Consider the following 20,607-nt stretch of genomic DNA (forward strand, 5'->3'; position numbering starts at 1 on the left):
ACACACACACACACACACACACACACACAAATATATACAGTGCCTTGCGAAAGTATTCAGCCCCCTTGAACTTTGCAACCTTTTGCCAGATTTCAGGCTTCAAACATAAAGATATAAAACTGTATTTTTTTGTGAAGAATCAACAACAAGTGGGACACAATCATGAAGTGGAACGACATTTATTGGATATTTCAAACTTTTTTAACAAATCAAAAACTGAAAAATTGGGCGTGCAAAATTATTCAGCCCCCTTAAGTTAATACTTTGTAGCGCCACCTTTTGCTGCGATTACAGCTGTAAGTCGCTTGGGGTATGTCTATCAGTTTTGCACATCGAGAGACTGACATTGTTTCCCATTCCTCCTTGCAAAACAGCTCGAGCTCAGTGAGGTTGGATGGAGAGCATTTGTGAACAGCAGTTTTCAGTTCTTTCCACAGATTCTCGATTGGATTCAGGTCTGGACTTTGACTTGGCCATTCTAACACCTGGATATGTTTATTTTTGAACCATTCCATTGTAGATTTTGCTTTATGTTTTGGATCATTGTCTTGTTGGAAGACAAATCTCCGTCCCAGTCTCAGGTCTTTTGCAGACTCCATCAGGTTTTCTTCCAGAATGGTCCTGTATTTGGCTCCATCCACCTTCCCATCAATTTTAACCATCTTCCCTGTCCCTGCTGAAGAAAAGCAGGCCCAAACCATGATGCTGCCACCACCATGTTTGACAGTGGGGATGGTGTGTTCAGCTGTGTTGCTTTTACGCCAAACATAACATTTGGCATTGTTGCCAAAAAGTTCAATTTTGGTTTCATCTGACCAGAGCACCTTCTTCCACATGTTTGGTGTGTCTCCCAGGTGGCTTGTGGCAAACTTTAAACGACACTTTTTATGGATATCTTTAAGAAATGGCTTTCTTTTTGCCACTCTTCCATAAAGGCCAGATTTGTGCAATTAAACGACTGATTGTTGTCCTATGGACAGAGTCTCCCACCTCAGCTGTAGATCTCTGCAGTTCATCCAGAGTGATCATGGGCCTCTTGGCTGCATCTCTGATCAGTCTTCTCCTTGTATGAGCTGAAAGTTTAGAGGGACGGCCGGGTCTTGGTAGATTTGCAGTGGTCTGATACTCCTTCCATTTCAATATTATCGCTTGCACAGTGCTCCTTGGGATGTTTAAAGCTTAGGAAATCTTTTTGTATCCAAATCCGGCTTTAAACTTCTTCACAACAGTATCTCGGACCTGCCTGTTCCTTGTTCTTCATGATGATCTCTGTGCTTTTAACGGACCTCTGAGACTATCACAGTGCAGGTGCATTTATACGGAGACTTGATTACACACAGGTGGATTGTATTTATCATCATTAGTCATTTAGGTCAACATTGGATCATTCAGAGATCCTCACTGAACTTCTGGAGAGAGTTTGCTGCACTGAAAGTAAAGGGGCTGAATAATTTTGCACGCCCAATTTTTCAGTTTTTGATTTGTTAAAAAAGTTTGAAATATCCAATAAATGTCGTTCCACTTCATGATTGTGTCCCACTTGTTGTTGATTCTTCACAAAAAAATACAGTTTTATATCTTTATGTTTGAAGCCTGAAATGTGGCAAAAGGTCGCAAAGTTCAAGGGGGCCGAATACCTTCGCAAGGCACTGTACATACACACACAAATATATATACACACACACACACACACACACACACACACATATATATATAAAAATATGTACATACATATATACACACACAATATATATATATATATGTATATACATGTATATGCACACAAGGTAGGCCATATATACACACTACCGTTCAAAAGTTTGGGATAACTTAGAAAAGTCCTTGTTTTTGAAGGAAAAGCACATTTTCTGTCCATTAAAATAACATCATATTGATAAGAAAGACAGTGTAGACATTGTTAATGTTGTAAATTACTATTGTAGCTGGAAACGGCTGATTTATAATGGAATATCTACATAGGCGTACAGAGGCCCATTATCAGCAACCATCACTCCTGTGTTCCAATGGCACGTCGTGCTAGCTAATCCAAGTTTATCATTTTAAACAGGCTAATTGACCATTAGAAAACCCTTTTGCAATCATGTTAGCACAGCTGAAAACTGTTTTTCTAAAGAAGCAATAAAACTGGCCTTTAGACTTGTTGAGTATCTGGAGCATCAACATTTGTGGGTTTGATTACAGGCTCAAAATGGTCAGAAACAAAGTACTTTCTTCTGAAACTTGTCAGGAGTTACCACATATATTGAGCACTTGTTGGCTGCTTTTCCTTCACTCTCCGGTCCAACTCATCGCAAACCATCTAAATTGGGTTGAGGTCGGGTGATTGTGGGGGCCAGGTCATCTGATGCGGGACAACAGGTAGCCTAGTGGTTAGAGCGTTGGGCCAGTAACCAAAAGGCCGTCATTGTAAATAAGAATTTGTTCTTAACTGACTCTCCTAGTTAAATAAAAGGTTAAATAAACAAATTCAATAAAACATTTAAAAAAAGGTTAAAAGGGTAAAAAAAAAAGTTTAAAAAAAAGTTCAATAAAACATTAAAAAAATGCAGCCATCACTCTCCATCTTGGTCAAATTGCTCTCACACAGCCCGGAGGTGTGGTTGTGTCATTGTCCAAATGAGTGTCCAACTAAGCTCAAACCAGACAGCATTCTGCAGCGATACGCCATCCTGTGGTAGCCTTGCTGGTTAAGTATGTCTTGAATTCTAAATAAATCACAGACCGTGTCACCAGCAAAGCACTTCCACTGCATCACACCTCCTTCTCAACCGTTCACCTACTCTGCGTGTCACAAAGACATGAAAGTTGGAACCAAAAATATCAAGTTTGGACTCATCAGAAGAAAGGACAGATTTCCACAAGTCTAATGTCCATTCCTCGTATTTCTTGGCCCAAGCAAGTCTCTTCTTTCTGGTGGTGTCCTTTAGTAGTGGTTTCTTTGCAGCAATTCGACCGTGAAGGCCTGATTCACGCAATCTCCTCATAACAGTCGATGTTGAGACGTGTCTGTGAAGCATTTATTTGGGATGCAATCTGTTGTGCAGTTAATTGCCGGATTCTGAGGCTGGTAACTCCAATGAACTTCTCCTCTGCAGCAGAGTTAACTCTGGGTCTTTCTTTCCTGTGGCGGTCCACACGAGAGCCAGTTTCATCATAGCGCTTGATGGTTTTCTTGAAATTGTCTGGATTGACTGACCTTCATGTTTTAAAGTAATGATAGACAGTTGTTTCTCTTTGCTTATTTGAGCTGTTCTTGCCATAATACGGACTTGGTCTTTTATCAAATAGGGCTATCTTCTGTATACCACCCCTACCTTGTCACAACACAATTGATTGGCTAAAACACAACAAGAAGGAAAGAAATTCCACAAATGAACTTTTAACAAGGCACACCTGTTAATTGAAATGCATTCCAGGTGACTACGTCATGAAGCTGGTTGAGAGAATGCCAAGAGTGTGCAAAGCTTTCAACAAGGCAAAGGGTGGCTACTTTGAAGGAACTCAAATATAAAATATATGTTGATTTGTTTAACACTTTTTTGGTTACTACATGATTCCATGTGTTATTTCATAGTTTTGATGTCGTCACTATTATTATGCAATGTAGAAAATAGTCAAAATAAAGAAAAACCCCATGGAATGAGTAGATGTGTCCAAACTTTTGACTGGTCATTGACCGATGAATAACACCCACGGGCAGTCAGAACACCACTCTCAAATGCTCTAAGTACCGTAGACATTCTGAAATGACACAACCCAAAAGGCAAAACCCATGGCAATGTTAAAAGTTAATGACATGCCCATTGCCCATATGCTGTCGATATACATTAAAGGTGGCTGGACCATCCAATAACATTAAACATTAAAAAGCAAAGTCATAGCTTCAAATGGCTATTTGCGTGTGGAACTGTTCCAAAAAGGCATCTTTAATTGTTATGTAAGTGTCTTGGAGAGTTAGGTACAAGGACGGTGCCAACTAACTAGGCCTTTTGACTCAGCGATCATGGTCACATGGAAAAAGCTGCAGTCCCAATCCTCCACAAATCTCCCCTGGATTAAAGGCTAATTGCATTTAATTTCCTTGATAAATCCAAACTTGGCAGAATTTCTGCAAAAGCTATCTTTAAATATACACTCCCCTACGTATTTATTTAGACGATGAACCTAAAACTTGTAATTTGGCGCAATACTCCAGCAGTTTGGATTTGAGATTTTTTTTAAACCCATATGAGTGGAGCCTCCCGAGTGGCGCAGAGGTCTAAGCAGTCATGTGTGGAGGACGCATGTCTCGAACTTCGCCTCTCCTGAGCACATTTCAGCGACGAGACAAGAGCTTAACTACCAATTGGATATCACAAAACTGGGAAGAATATGAGGTAAATAAAAAAAGGATACAAAAGGCACCTTTTATTTGAGGGCATTTTCATTTCTGTTTCACCATTTAGAAATGAACATATTTATGTCAAGTTGAAGTCGGAAGTTTACATACACTTAGGTTGGAGTCATTAAAACTTGATTTTCAATCACTCCACAAATTTCTTGTTAACAAACTATATTTTTGGCACATCAGTTAGGACATCTACTTTGTGCATGACTCAAGTCATTTTTACAACAATAGTTTACAGAAAGATTATTTCACTTATAATTCACTATATCACATTTCCAGTGGGTCAGAAGTTTACATGCACTAAGTTGACTGTGCCTTTAAACAGCTTGGAAACTTCCAGAAAATTATGTCATGGCTTTAGAAGCTGCTGATAGGCAAATTGACATAATTTGAGTCAATTGGAGGAGTACCGGTGGATGTATTTCAAGGCCCACCTTCAAACTTAGTGCTTCCTTGCATGACATCACGGGAAAATCAAAAGAAATCAGCCAAGACCTCAGGAGAAAAAATTTTGTAGACCTCCACAAGTCTGGGTCATCCTTGGACAATTTCCAAATGCCTGAAGGTACCACGTTCATCTGTACAAACAATAGTACGCAGGTATAAACACCACGGGACCACGCAGCTGTCATACTGCTCAGGAAGGAGATGCGTTCGTTCTGTCTCCCTAGAGATGAACGTACTTTGGTGCGAAAGGTGCATATCAATCAATCCCAGAACAACAGCAAAGGACCTTGTGAAGATGCTGGAGGAAACCGGTACAAAAGTATCTATATCCACAGTAAAACAATTCCTATATTGACATAACCTGAAAGACCGCTCAGCAAGGAAGAAGCCACTGCTACAAAACCACCATAAAAAAGCCAGACTACGGTTTGCAACTGCACATGGGGACAAAGATTGTACTTTTTGGAGAAATGTCCTCTGGTCTGATGAAACAAAAAAAGAACTGTTTGGTCATAATGACCATCATTCTTTTTGGAGGACAAAGGGGGAGGCTTGCAAGCCGAAGAACATCATCCCAACCATGCACGGGGGTGGCAGCATCATCTTGTGGAGGTGCTTTGCTGCAGGAGGGACTGGTGCAGTTGACAAAATAGATGGCTCCATGAAGGAAAATGATGTTGTAATATTGAAGGAAAATTATGTGGTTATATTGAAGAAACATCAGTTAAAGCTTGGTCGCAAATGGGTCTTCCAAATGGACAATGACCACAAGCATACTTCCGAAGTTGTGGCAAAATGGCTTAAGGACAAGAAAGTCAAGGTTTTGGAGTGGCCATCACAAAGCCCTGACCTCAATCCTATAGAACATTTGTGGGTAGAACTGAAAAAGCGAGTGCAATCAAGGAGGCCTACAAACCTGACTCAGTTTCACCAGCTCTGTCAGGAGGAATGGGCCAAAATTCACCCAACTTATTGTGGGAAGCTGGTGGAAGGCTACCTGAAACGTTTGACCCAAGTTAAACAATTTAAAGGCAATGCTCCCATTGAGGATTATAATAAATACCCTTTGATGTCATACAAGCAAGCCAAAACACCCGAGTCCAAATGTGCACTTCACATTTCCATATCATAAAACTAATGTAATATACAGTGTCAATGTTTATGATCACAATGCTTTATGGTCCTATGGACAAGATGACATAACTTCATACCCTGCGTTGTTCTGAACAGAATAAGCCTAGAGTGGCTTGCGAAAGTATTCAACCCCCTTCACATTTTTCCTATTTTGATGCCTTACAACCTGGAATTAAAATGGATTTTTGGGGGGTTTGTGTCATTTGATTTACCCAACATGCCTATCACTTTGAAGATGAAAAATATTTTTTATTATGAAACAAACAAGAAATAAGACCAGAAAACTGAAAACTTGATTGTGCATAACTATTCACCCCCTAAAGCCAATACGTTGTAGAGCCACCTTTTGCAGCAATTACAGCTGCAAGTCACGTGGGGAATGTCTCTATAAGCTTGGCACATCTAGCCACTGGGATTTTTTGCCCATTCTACAAGGCAAAACTGCTCCAGCTCCTTCAAGTTCCGCTGGTGCACAGCAATCTTTAAGTCATACCACAGATTCTCAATTGGACTGAGGTCTGGGCTTTGACTACGCCATTCCAAGACATTTAAATGTTTTCCCTTAAACCACTTGAGTGTTGCTTTGGCAGGATTCTTAGGATCATTGTCCTTCTGGAAGGTGAACCTCCGTCCCTGTCTCAAATCTTTGGAAGACAAACAGGTTTCGTCAAGAAATTCCCTGTATTTAGCGCCATCCATCATTCCTTCAATTCTGACCAGTTTCCCAGGCCCTGCTGATGAAAAACATCCCCACAGCATGATGCTGCCACTACCATGCTGATGGGATGGTGTTCTCGGTTGATGAGAGGTGTTGGGTTTGCACCAGACATAGCGTTTTCCTTGATGGCTAAAAACTACATTTGTGTCTCGGGAGTCTCCCACATGCCTTTTGGCGAACACCAAACGTGCTTGCTTATTTTTTTCTTTGAGCAATGGCTTTTCTGACCACTCTTCCGTAAAGCCCAGCTCTGTGAAGTGTACAGTTTAGTGGTCCTATGGACAGATACTCCAATCTCTGCTGTGGTGCTTTGCAGCTCCTTCAGGGTTATCTTTGGTGTCTTTGTGCCTCTGATTAATGCCCTCCTTGCGTGGTCAGTGAGTTTTGGTGGGCGGCCCTCTCTTGGCAGGTTTATTGTGGTGCCATATTCTTTCTATTCTTTTTAATAATGAATTTAATAGTGCTCCGTGGGATGTTCAAAGTTTCTGATATTTATTTTATAACTCAACCCTGATCTTTACTTCTCCACAACTTTGTTACTGACCTGTTTGGAGAGCTCCTTGGTCTTCATGGTGCCGCTTGCTTAGTGGTGTTGCAGACTCTGGGGCCTTTCAGAACAGGTGTATATATACTGAGATCATGTGACACTTAGATTGCACACAGGTGGACTTTATCTAATTATGTGACTTCTGAAGGTAATTGGTTGCACCAGATTTCATTTAAGGACTTCATAGCAAAGGTGGTGAGTACATATGCACACACCATTTTCCATTTATTTATTTTTTTATAATTATTTGAAACAAGTTTTTTTTCCCATTTCACTTCACCAATTTGGACTATTTTGTGTATGTCTATTACATGAAATCCAAAATAAAAATCAATTTAAATTACAGATTGTAATGCAACAAAATAGGAAAAATGCCATGAATACTTTTGCAAGGCACTGTATGTTTGTCATATTGTGATTTCTTTTTGCAGGGAACACTCATCGGAATACACTCGTGACTATTTTATGCGCACGAAAATTATGATCTGCTTCTCTGAATTTCCTTGTGAAAGCCTAACACTGTAATATCGTATTTTGTAACTTAGCTAGCCATGTTGGCAATAGAACACACTTTCAAAGGATTCCCACTTGAGCAGATTGCGATTTATAATGGACAATTTTTGGAATGCGTAAACAACAGTAATTGTGTGTTCCAAAGAAAACTACAAGTCTGCTTGCTCTAGTTCCTCAACAGCACAATTATGAGAGCTCAAATTAGCACCTCATAGTTGAAGACTCTTCTTTTCAGTCATTAAAATGAGGTAGTAATGGTGCACACTTTGGAAAGGTGTGTGGCCACTTGGTGACACCAGTTAGACCTCTCACTCAAACCCTTGTCCTTTGTTTGTATTACCCCAAGTTTACCATGAATATTCTTATCATGATACTGAATGCATCCAATTCCTACGAGCATAAATGGTTAATGTGGATGCTACCATGATTACAGATAATCAGGAATAATGATGAGTGAGAAAGTTACAGATGCACAGATATGATGCCCCCAAAACAGGCTAACCTCTCACCATTAGCAATAACAGGGAAGGTAAGCCATTTTTTTTTTTTGGGGGGGGGGGGGGGGGTATATTTATGCATCCGTAACTTTCTCACTCATCATGATTAACGATTCCTTCCTGATTATCCATAATCATGGGAGCATCCACATTAATGTAGTGTTCAGAAACATACTCTATTCTTATTTACAATAAGTGACTTCAAAATGCACTAAGCCTTTTTTTCAGAGTATTCTTCAACTTCCCATTGCATGAGAATTGATCGAAAGCAATTACTGAGATGCTACAGTGCCCATAATCAATACACAACAGAAGCCCAACAGTATTCTGATCGATAATTCGGACTGGGCTAACACATGGAACCTTTTAAAGATGCTTACACCAAGGATCATTTGGCCATTTGATTTTGAATTTTAGGACCCCTGTTGGTATACTTAGTTATTATTATTTTTTTTAAACATTGAAACATTGAATTTGGCCTTACTGCTATTAGCCCATAGAAACACATTGAATAACAGATTCATACATGAAAAAAGCGATAGTCCAAAAATAAATCAAAAGGAAGTTTGTTTTGAAGTGTCTGTCCTATATCTGAGAGATTACCATGATAACCATGATAGATCAGGAAATAAAAACATGTTTGTTTTGAAGTGTCTGTCCTATATCTGAGAGATTACCATGATAACCATGATAGATCAGGAAATAAAAACATGTTTGTTTTGAAGTGTCTGTCCTATATCTGAGAGATTACCATGATAACCATGATAGATCAGGAAATAAAAACATGTTTGTTTTGAAGTGTCTGTCCTATATCTGAGAGATTACCATGATAACCATGATAGATCAGGAAATAAAAACATGTTTGTTTTGAAGTGTCTGTCCTATATCTGAGAGATTACCATGATAACCATGATAGATCAGGAAATAAAAACATGTTTGTTTTGAAGTGTCTGTCCTATATCTGAGAGATTACCATAACCATGATATATCAGGAAATAAAAACATGTTTGTTTTGAAGTGTCTGTCCTATATCTGAGAGATTACCATGATAACCATGATAGATCAGGAAATAAAAACATGTTTGTTTTGAAGTGTCTGTCCTATATCTGAGAGATTACCATGATAACCATGATAGATCAGGAAATAAAAACATGTTTGTTTTGAAGTGTCTGTCCTATATCTGAGAGATTACCATGATAACCATGAAAGATCAGGAAATAAAAACATATTTGCGTCTAATGACATGTATACCTTTAACGTGGAAATGTCCTATTCACTTCCATTCATTTTTCAAACACCATCGTATTCGTGAGAGTCTCATCCTTCCATAGAGGGGTAATATTAGTGTGTAGCCCAAAACATTCGGACACTATTATTATAATTTTTATTGGTCGGGTACACAGTTTAGCAGATGTTATAGTGGACGCAGCGAAATGCTTACGTTACTAGCTCCTAACAATGCAGTAAAATGTCAAACAAGTACACAAATAATTGACCTTGCCCAAAAAGTGAATAAAGAAATGTCGGAACGAATCCAAATAACAACCCAAAAGCACAGTAACAATCTTTTCGGCTGTAGGTAATAATACAAACAATTCTGAGCAAATTATATGAGGCACAGGAGGAGACAAATGCTGTGCAGCAGAGAGATTTTAACTTTGGCTACTAACCATTGCAAAGTGATAACCGAGTCTCTTCCCATAACCGACCACAATACTGGCACACTTTGGCATTGCTTGGCTACTGAGAGAACCACTGAGTGTCAATATACCAAGGAGAGGAGGAGAGGAGTGGAGAGTATAGATAGAAGAAAAGCAAGTAGCTGACAATGAAAGAGGGGTAGAGAGATGGGCAGGAGAGGCGCAAGAGGAGAGGGTGAGAGGAGTGGAGAGAGAGAAGAGGTAAGCAGCAGAGAAGAAGAGGAAGGTAAAGGAATGAGAGATGAGGAGCGAGTAAGACAGGTGGAGGAGGGTGGGGAGTTCGAATGAGAGAGAGATAATGTATCAAAAACACAAAAATGACAAGAGAGAACTCCCTACCTCGATCCTGCTAATGGCTCTGTGTCAAAGTTGTGAGAAGAAGAAGAAGAGAAAGAAAGCAGAGCGAGGGGGGCACTCTCCCTGTTCGCCTCCCTGAAAATTCCTGCTGCGACACTCGTGCCAACAGGCAGGCAGACGGGCAGGCAGGACGCCCCTGCGCTACATCTCATTCTGCTTCTCATTTTGATAGAAAGGGGAGGGTGTGTGCGAGTGTGTAAGAAAGTGTGTGTGCATGTGTGTGTTCGGGGAAAGAGAGAATCAATGTCATTCTTTCAACTTCAGAGACACAGGACAGGAGGCAGGAATTTCAAAAAGAAAGAACCCTTTCCACTGTGGAAGTCTGGACTGCTCATTCATGGCATACCATAGCATGGTATGGCTCAGCACAATTCAGCACAGCCCTATACAGCCAATGTCTGCCAAACATGACATGGCATAGGCCAGCACAGTTCAACACAATCCCCTACATCTGTCCACATCTCAATATTCAAATTAGACTGCCCTGAAGTCTCATGACAGGCTGCCCTCACAAAATAGGTTTCTAACCTCAAAGGCCTTTCCTGGTTAAATAAAGGTTAAATAAATATGAAAGCAAATTCAAGAAAGTCCTCCATTCATTTTTCTTGCGCCCATCTATAACCTATCCTGTTTTCTGATCAGTGCAGTTGAAGGGCAGAAAATCACTCAGTCAACTTACCTACAAGTGAAAAATAAACTTGTTTGTTCATTCTCCATCACTAACATGTACCCTCTCATTAGCTGTTAGTTGGAGCAGGATGTAACGAGGTTGCAGGGTGCTCATCATTTAGTCACACAGAGGGCTTTCATCACTTTCAGGACACACACACACCAGTGTGACGCACACACACACAGGCCACTTGACAGCAATAAGAGCCATCCACACACACACACACGCAGCAGCCCTTCATGTTCTGAAAGCCTCTCACGCAGCAGCCCTGCATGATCAAAGTGACAGGGCTCTCTCCATTTGGGCGACCGATACAGGCTTCCCAATTGCTTTCAAACAGCAAATCTAAAGAGCTGCAATATGCATGTCATTACACCGACACCTTCTCAATAAGATTCTGATCTGATATAAATGGAAGCAAGTGATGATGATGAATACGCAATGGATCAGTCACTCCGAGTCAACCAGCCCTAGCGGGGCGCAGTCCTGCATGTAACATCAGTCCCCATGAAATGTAACTTCCGCTGCGCATTGCTAAGCAATAGCCTTTGATGAGTGATCCAGCAGGCTTCAATACAAAGCACAGTAACAGGGAAGTGGTCAGAGAGAGCCAGTAAGATGCACTACATGAACAAAAGTTTGTGGACAACCGTTCGTTGAGCATCTCATTCCAAAATCATGGGCATTATTATAGCATTGGTCCCCCCTTTTCTGCTATAAGTCTCCACTCTTCAGGGAAGGCTTTTCACTAGATGTCGGACCATTACTGAAGGGGACTTGCTTCCATTCAGCCACAAGAGCATTAGTGAGGACGGGCACTGATGTTGAGCGATTAGGCCTGGTTCACAGTCGGCATTCCAATTCATCCCAAAGGTGTTCAATGGGGTTGAGGTCAGGGCTGTGTGCAGGCCAGTCAAGTTCTTCCACACCAACCTCGACAAACCATTTTTGTATGGACCTGGCTTTGTGCACAGGGGCATTATCATGCTGAAACAGGAAAGGGCCTTCCCCAAACTGTTGCCACAAAGTTGGAAGCACAGAATTGTCTGGAATGTCATTGTATGTGGTATCGTTAAGATTTCCCTTCACTGGAATTAAGGGTCCTAGCCCGAACCATAAGAAACTGCCCCAGACCATTTTTCATCCTCTACCAAACTCTACATTTGGGGACTATGCATTCGGGCAGGTAACGTTCTCCTGGAATCCACCAAACCCAGATTCGTCCATCTCTGTGAATGAATATGACAGTGAGAGAAATCACTTTTAAAGAATATACTGTAGATATTTCCAACAAGTAGGATGAGCTTTTCAGAGGGAAATAGAGACTTTATGAAAAGGCACCATTGTGCACATCTATTCAAACTGTTGTTGAGAAATAGGGAAATAGCAAGGTTTTGCCTAGAGTTATTTATATATTCTGCCAGTGTTTTTGCCCGCTTTCACCGTGTTCATAACACTAGAAGGGCAAAATACACCCACCACTGTTCTACTTTCTGTCCTCGTCTCTCAACCAATAACTAGACCTGAAAACCACCTGGCCAATCAATGTCATCAATTGATCCAAGACCACCTCAGTTAATCCCTACCATTGTGACAATGAGTCGTCATAATGCTGCATCAAATGTACACGATCCTAGAGGCATTGGCAAACACAATGTAAGTAACTTCATTTATGTACCCTTAATTGCACCGAATACTTCTGTTTATCCTACAGCTATTGTACGCAGTAATCATGTGCCTATGAGCCAGAGTTATACTGTTAACACTGAGGTGGTGTGCCATAGTAGGAAGACCACTGTGTGCAGCTCACTCTGAGCTATCAGCTCCAATATAAATAACATGAGTAAGTCTACCGCTGATAAGCTTCCAAGTAAAGCATTCAAAACAATCAAGCAACATAGCAAAGTGCTAAAAATAGCCAATATTAACAGCCTTAGAAACAAGGTCCATGAAGTCAATAACTTGCTTGTAACAGATGGCCTTCATATTCTGACTCTCTCTGAAACTCACTTAGATAATACCTTTGATGATAGTGGTAGCAATACATGGTTATAACATATACTGAAAATACAGAAATGCCAACGGGGGTGGTGTTGCGGTCGATACTCAGAACCACATTCCTGTAAAGATTAGAGAGGATCTCATGTTAAATACTGTTGAAGTAATATACATACAGGTTCATCTGCCTCACCTGAAGCCCATTCTGGTGGGAAGCTGCTATAGACCACCAAGTGCTAACAGTCAGTATCTGGATAATATGTGTGAAATGCTTGATAATGTATGTGATATCAACAGAGAAGTATATTTTCTGGGGGATTTAAATATTGACTTGCTATCATCAAGATGCCCATTCAAGAAAAAGCTTCAAACTGTGACCAGTGCCTGCAACCTGGTTCAGGTTGTCAGTCAACCTACCAGGGTAGTTACAAACAGCACAGGAATGAAATCATCAACATGTATTGATTACATCTTTACTAATGCTGCAGATATTTGCTTTAAAGCAGTATCCAAATCCATTGGATGTAGTGATCACAATATGGTAGCCATATCTAGGAAAACCAAAGTTCCAAAGGCTGGGCCTAATATAGTGTATAAGAGGTCATACAATAAGTTTTGTAGTGTTTCCTATGTTGATGATGTAAATAATATTTGCTGGTCTGTGGTGTGTTTTGAGGAGCAACTAGACGCTGCACTTGACACTTCTATGAAACTACTTATTCCAGTTATTAACAAACACATACCCATTAATAAAATGACTGTAAAAACTGTTAAATCCCCTTGGATTGATGAGGAATTGAAAAATGGCATGGTTGAGAAAGATGAGGCAAAAGTTATGGCAAATAAGTCTGGCAGCCCAACTGATTGGAAAATGTGCTTCAAATTAAGAAATCATGTGACTAAACTAAACAAAAATAAACTATACTATGAAACAAAGATAAATTATATAAAGAATGATAGTAAAGAGATTTGGGGCACCTTAAATGAAAATTTTGAGCAAAAAAGCCTACTCGGCTCCATCATTCATTGAATCAGATGACTCATTCATCACAAAGCCCACTGATATTGCATTCTACTTTAATGACTTTTTCATTGGCAAGATAAGTAAACTTAGGAATGACATGCCAGCAACAAACTGACACAACACATCCAAGTATATCGGACCAAATTATAAAAGACAAGAATCGTACTTATGAATTCCGTAAAGTCAGTATGGAAGAGGTGAAAAATTATTGTTGTCTAGCAACAATGACAAGCCACCGGGGTCTGACAATCTGGATGGAAAATGACTGAGGATAATACCAGACGATATTGCCACTCCTATTTGCCACATCTTAAATTTAAGCCTACTAGAAAGTGTGTGCCCTCAGACCTGGAGGGAAGCAAAAGTAATTCCGCTACCCAAGAATAGTAAAGCCCCATTTACTGGCTCAAACAGCCGACCAATCAGCCTGTTACCAACCCTTAGTAAACGTCTGGAAAAAATAGTGTTTGACCAGATACAATGCTATTTTACAGTAAACAAATTGACAACAGACTTTCAGCACGCTTATAGGGAAGGACACTCAACAACCACAGCACTTATACAAATGACTGATGATTGGCTGAGAGAAATTGATGATAAAATGATTGTGGTGGCTGTCTTGTTAGACTTCAGTGTAGCTTTTGACATTATCGATCGTAGTCTGCTGCTGGAAAAACGTATGTGTTATGGCTTTACACCTCCTGCTATAATGTGGATAAAGTTACTTGTCTAACAGAACACAGAGGGTGTTCTTTAATGGAAGCCTTTCAAATATAATCCAGTTAGAATCAGGAATTCCCCAGGGTAGCTTGTTTAGGCCCCTTGCTTTTTAAAATGTTTACTAACGACATGCCTCTCACTTTGAGTTAAGCTAAGAGTGTCTATGTATGAGGATGACTCAACACTGTACATGTCAGCTACTACAGTGACTGAAATGACTGCAACACTTAAAGAGCTGCAATTAGTTTCAGAGTGGGTGGCAAGGAATACGTTTATCCTAAATATTCCTAAAACTAAAAGCATTGTATTTGGGACAGAAAATTCACTAAACCCTAAACCTCAACTAAATTTTGTAATAAATAATGTGGAAATTGAGACGACTAAACCGCTTGGAGTACCCCTGGATTGTAAACTGTCATGGTCAAAAGATTTTGATACAGTAGAAGCTAAGATGGAGATAAGTCTGTCTATAATAAAGCAACACTATTAACAACACTATTAACAAGGCCCTAGTTTTGTCGCACCTTGACTACTGTTCAGCCGTGTGGTCAGGTGCCACAAAAAAGGACATTGCAATTGGCTCAGAACAGAGCAGCACGGCTGGCCCTTGAATGTACACAGAGAGCTAATAATACTATGCATGTCAACCTCTCCTGGCTCAAAGTGGAGGAGAGACTGACTTCATCACTACTTTTATTTATGAGAGGTATTGACATGTTGAATGCACCAAGCTGTCTGTCTGAACTACTGGCACGCAGCTCGGACACCCATGCATACCCCACAAGACCTGCCACAAGAGGTCTCTTCACAGTCCCCAAGTCCAGAACATTTTTAAAAATGTAGAAACTGCCTTAATTTTGCTGGACCCTGGGAAGAGTAGCTGCTGCCTTGGCTAACGGGGATCCATAAAAAATACAAATACAAATTGCTCACCCAATAAAAAAAAAAATCAGCATGTAGCTCTTAAGAAATGGACTCAGGGACCACCAACCTAGGGTATTTTCAAGTTCACAGTGTCTCCCAATGGCCAGCTGAAGCCAGGTCTTACCCAGGTTGCTGTAGGTGGCACTGCAGGAGCTGGATGCTGGCGAGTGGGAGTGGCCATCCTCCTCCTCCGGGTCAACCAGGCTGGGACTGCTCTCGCTGGCCGAGGCCGGGGTGGCAGCCAGGATGACACACTCCTCCCCAGGGGACAGTAGCTCCAGTTTGGCGGATAGGGAGGACGCGGTGGGCATCTCCCCCTCGGATATGTTGGCATCACATGGCACCTGGCTGCGGGGCAAAGGAAAGAGAGATGGCAAAGCTTAGAGAGCGGGTAAAGGTTGTACCAGAATAGAGATGGCACTAGCATCTCATATACAGAGATGGAGGAACATGAAGCAGTGTTTTAATATGAATGAACATGAATTGCCTAAAGGGGGGCTTAGAAAGGCATAGGAGAAAGTGAGGCTTGTGTCACAACAATGCCAAAAGGACAGTACGTCACTTGTGTGGGAGAGTCAGGAGCAAAGGGGTAACATTTCTGGTGGCACATGAGAGCCGACTAAAGGAAGACAGGAAGTTGGAAAGGAAGAGAGGAGCATTATGGTTAGGGTGATGAAAAGGGTGTCATAGGAATGTGCTAGATTTAAATGTGTTGTTAGCATCTTTTAATGAGATCCCTGCCAGCCATGTATATATATATGTGTGTGTGTGTGTGTGTGTGTGAGTGAGTGAGTGAGTGAGTGAGTGAGTGAGTAATTTATCCTGAGCAAGGCATACCTCCATCTGTAAATCTGAAATAAATGCTCACTGTGTATTATCTGATGACCGAGATCGACATAAAACTAACCCATGCATGGATTGATACGGTAATCTAAATGTCATAATATGTGGAAATACTTGCGTCTAAACTGCAACTTTTACTCATATGGATGAATAAACGGTATATTAATACAGTGCATTCAGAAAGTATTCAGACCGCTTGATTTTTGTTGTTGTTACGTTACACATTTTGTTACGCTACAGCCTTATTCTAAAATGTATTGCATTTTTCCCCTTAGCAATCTACACACAAAACCCGAGAGCAGGTTTTTAGAAATGTTTGCAAATGTATCAAAATAAAAACAGAAATACCTGATTTACATAAGTATTCAGACCATTTGCTATGAGACTCGGAATTAAGCTCAGGTGCATCCTGTTTCCATTGATCAACAATGAGATGTTTCTAGAACTTCATTGTTGCAAACCGTTGTAAATTCAATTGATTGGACATAATTTGGAAAGGCACACACCTGTCTATATAAGGTCCCACAGTTGACAGTGCATGTCAGAGCAAAAACCAAGCCATGAGGTCGAAGGAATTGTCCATAGAGCTCTGAGATCTGAGGAAGGGTACCAAAACTTTGTAGGTCCCCAAGTACACAGTGGCCTCCCTCATTCTTAAATGGAAGAAGTTTGGAACCACCAAAACTCTTCCTACAGTAGCGTTGTCCGGGTTAGGGAAGGGTTTGGCCGGGGTAAACCATCATTGTAAAATAATAATTTGTTCCTCTTCATCCTACCCCCTCCTTTTTCGAACATTCTGTTAAAAATCGCGCAACTTTTCAGCGTCCTGCTACTCATGCCAGGAATATAGTATATGCATATGATTAGTATGTGTGGATAGAAAACACTCTGAAGTTTCTAAAACTGGTTAAATCACGACTGTGACTATAACAGATCGTGTGTTTCATCGAAAAGCGCAAGAAAAACTGCTCTCTGAAAGCTAAAAATAATTTCCATGCGTCACTTTCATGGGTTGTTAAAAGGGCACAAAATTAATTATGGACCTGCATGCAATTCCTACAGATTCCACACGATGTCGCCATTGTCGTCATTTTCCGGGGAGTTTTTTGTTGGTAAATCCAACTAACTGGATTCAATTTCTTCCGGTCTCCGCCAGGATGTTGTGAAGTGCACATTTTCAGCCATTGATTTGAAGACGAGGAGCTATTGAATACACATCGCCCTGTAATCATTTTGATAGATTATAAACGTTTACTAATACCTAAAGTTGGATTACAAAAGTATTTCGAAGTGTTTTGTGAAAGTTTATCGTCGACTTTTTTAATTTTAAAAAATGACGCTGCGTTTTAAAACGATGTTTTTTTCTGAATTACACAGCTTCCATAGAAAGCTATTTTGGGTATATATGGACCGATTTAATTGAAAAAAAGACCCAATAGTGATGTTTATGGGGCATATAGGAGTGCCAAGAAAGAAGCTCGTCAAAGGTAATGAATGTTTTATATTTTATTTCTGCGTTTTGTGTAGCGCCGGCTACGCTAAATCTTTGTTTACGTCGCATTCAGGCATTTTGGGGTGTTGCATGCTATCAGATAATAGACTTCTCATGCTTTCGCCGAAAAGCATTTTAAAAATCTGACTTGTTGGCTAGATTCACAATGAGTCTAGCTTTAATTCACTACCCTGCATGTGTATTTTGATGAACGTTTGAGTTTTAACGAGTACATTTAGCATTTAGCGTAGCGCATTTGCATTTCCAGGTGCTTACTTGAGACATCTGCGTCTCAAGTAGGAGCAAGAAGTTAACTGACTTGCCTAGTTAAATAAAGGTTAAATAAAAATAAATTAATTAACCAACCCTGGTCGCCCTAATGACAACATCACGTCAAGGCTATGGTGTCATGTTTTGACTGACAGACACGAGGTCCTGGTCAGGAAATACATTGAATGCACTACAGTATGTAAAACTGTCCATTATTACTACAGCACTAGCTGAAACGAAGACAAAGGTCTGAGGACACCAATGAGTCAAAACGACGGAACGTATGTTCAAATATAATTTACAACAAGCAGGCTAGAGATTGAATGTGTGCAAAGTCAATTTCATGTCTGTGTTCCAGCTGACCAGCAGCAGTCAGTTGCGTATTCATTACTTAGGTGTACTTGCTAAAGGCAAAGCACAACTCTAGATTTCTTACATATGCATGTTATTATATGATTATTTTTTTTAACCTGCTCTAGAGCTTAAACAATTTAAGCCATTAACATCAAACCAACTTCAAATGTCCAGAGTGCCCCAACTCTGATTGCTTAAGAAAATATTTTTGATACCATTTATACTTCTTGAACTACAACAATATTTAAATGAACTCCCAATGCATTTCAATAGAACAAAAAGGCCCATAGACCAATGTTAAATAAAGAAAATATTCTCTACCCATCTCCTCCTACACTGTTCATTCTGGCCTAAATAAGATAGTATCAAATATCCTTTAACAAGCTATGCATACTTTTGGAACTATAACCATTTTCAGTTAGAGTAAGTTAGCATAACATAACCCACAAACAGTAACTCTTGAACCATTCAAGCATGAGGCACCAAACCAACTTTCTCATATTCAGGCTATCCTAACTGTGGTAATTAGCATAAAATCAGGTATAAAACGTAACGGATTCAATGCCAAAAATAAAAACAGTGGTAGACTTTTTAAATTATATCACCTTTTAACCATTTCAGCTACAAACATAAAAAATACATTAACATTTTCTAAACTTTTCAAAACCATGAAAACTTTAAAACAAGCACACCACATTTTCTTCAGGAAACGTACTTTTCTAATTATCATTATTATTATTATCTACTATGTCATTACAAAAAGAGTGTATTCTCTGTATTGCCTTCAAAGAACCTGCGCATTGAAATGTTTTTTTTTGGGACAGGTTATTCAGGACAAGTTAGGAGTTCAAGCTGAGACAGGTCTCCAGCGCAGGCTACTGACACTAGGTCTCCTTTAGAGGACAGAAGAGGAAAGTATAGCAATAGGTAATGCATCTAAACATTCACAGAATAACGCATAGATGGATAGTAATATTTCTGAAACAGGTTAGTGAATTCAAGTGTTTTATTAGATTTGTGATAATACATGGTGGAATATCAACCAATATCAATCTTGGTTTCATCAGACCAGAGAATCTTGTTTCTCATGGTCTGAGAGTCTTTAAGTGCCTTTTGGCAAACATCAAGCTGGCTGTCATGTGCCTTTTACTGATAAGTGGATTCCGTACCATAAAGGCCTGATTGGTGGAGTGCTGCAGAGATGGTTGTCCTTCTGGAGGGTTCCCCCATTTTTATTTTTCCTTTATTTAACTAGGCAAGTCAGTTAAGAACAAATTCTTATTTTCAATGACGGCCTAGGAACAGGTTAACTGCCTGTTCAGGGTCAGAACGACAGATTTGTACCTTGTCAGCTCGGGGGTTTGAACTTGCAACCTTCCGGTTACTAGTCCAACACTCTAACCACTAGGCTTCCCTGCCGCCCCATCTCCACAGAAGAACTCTAGAGCTCTGTCATAGTGACCATCGGGTTCTTTGTCACCTCCCTGACCAAAGCCCTTCTCCCCCGATTGCTCAGTTTGGCCGGGCGGCCAGCTTTAGGAAGAGTCTTGGTGGTTCCAAACTTCTTATATGCTGAGCAATTGTTGGCTGCTTTTCCTTCACTCTGTGGTCCAACTCATCCCAAACCATCTCGATTGGGTTGAGGTCGGGGGATTGTGGAGGCCAGGACATCTGATGCAGCACTCCATCACTCTCATTCTAGGTCAAATAGCCCTTGCACAGCCTGGAGGTGTATTGGGTCATTGTCCTGTTGAAAAACAAATGATAGTCCCACAAACCAGATGGGATGGCGTATCGCTGCAGAGTGCTGTGGTAGCCATGCTGGTTAAGTGTGCCTTGAATTCTAAATAATAATTCAAAAAATTCAAAATTCTAAATAATAATTCACTGACAGTGTCACCAGCAAAGCACCCCCAGAACATCACTCCTCCTCCTCCATGCTTCACGGTGGGAACCACACATGCGGAGATCATCCGTTCATCTTACAAAGA

General features: G+C 40.4%; 1 protein-coding gene across 6 annotated transcripts in view; it reads right to left on the reverse strand.

Annotated features, from left to right (window-relative positions):
- The window catches only part of LOC139368081 (pseudopodium-enriched atypical kinase 1), a 258,200-nt gene that overhangs the window by 22,994 nt on the left and 214,599 nt on the right, over window positions 1-20,607 (reverse strand). For all 6 annotated transcript variants that reach the window (XM_071106672.1, XM_071106657.1, XM_071106665.1 and 3 more), the window contains one exon: window positions 15,782-16,005. In XM_071106672.1, coding sequence (XP_070962773.1) covers window positions 15,782-16,005 — 224 coding nt within the window. The remainder of the gene's footprint in view (window positions 1-15,781; window positions 16,006-20,607) is intronic.

Source organism: Oncorhynchus clarkii, chromosome 2 (assembly GCF_045791955.1).
Source record: "Oncorhynchus clarkii lewisi isolate Uvic-CL-2024 chromosome 2, UVic_Ocla_1.0, whole genome shotgun sequence".
Classification (NCBI taxonomy): Eukaryota; Metazoa; Chordata; class Actinopteri; order Salmoniformes; family Salmonidae; genus Oncorhynchus; species Oncorhynchus clarkii.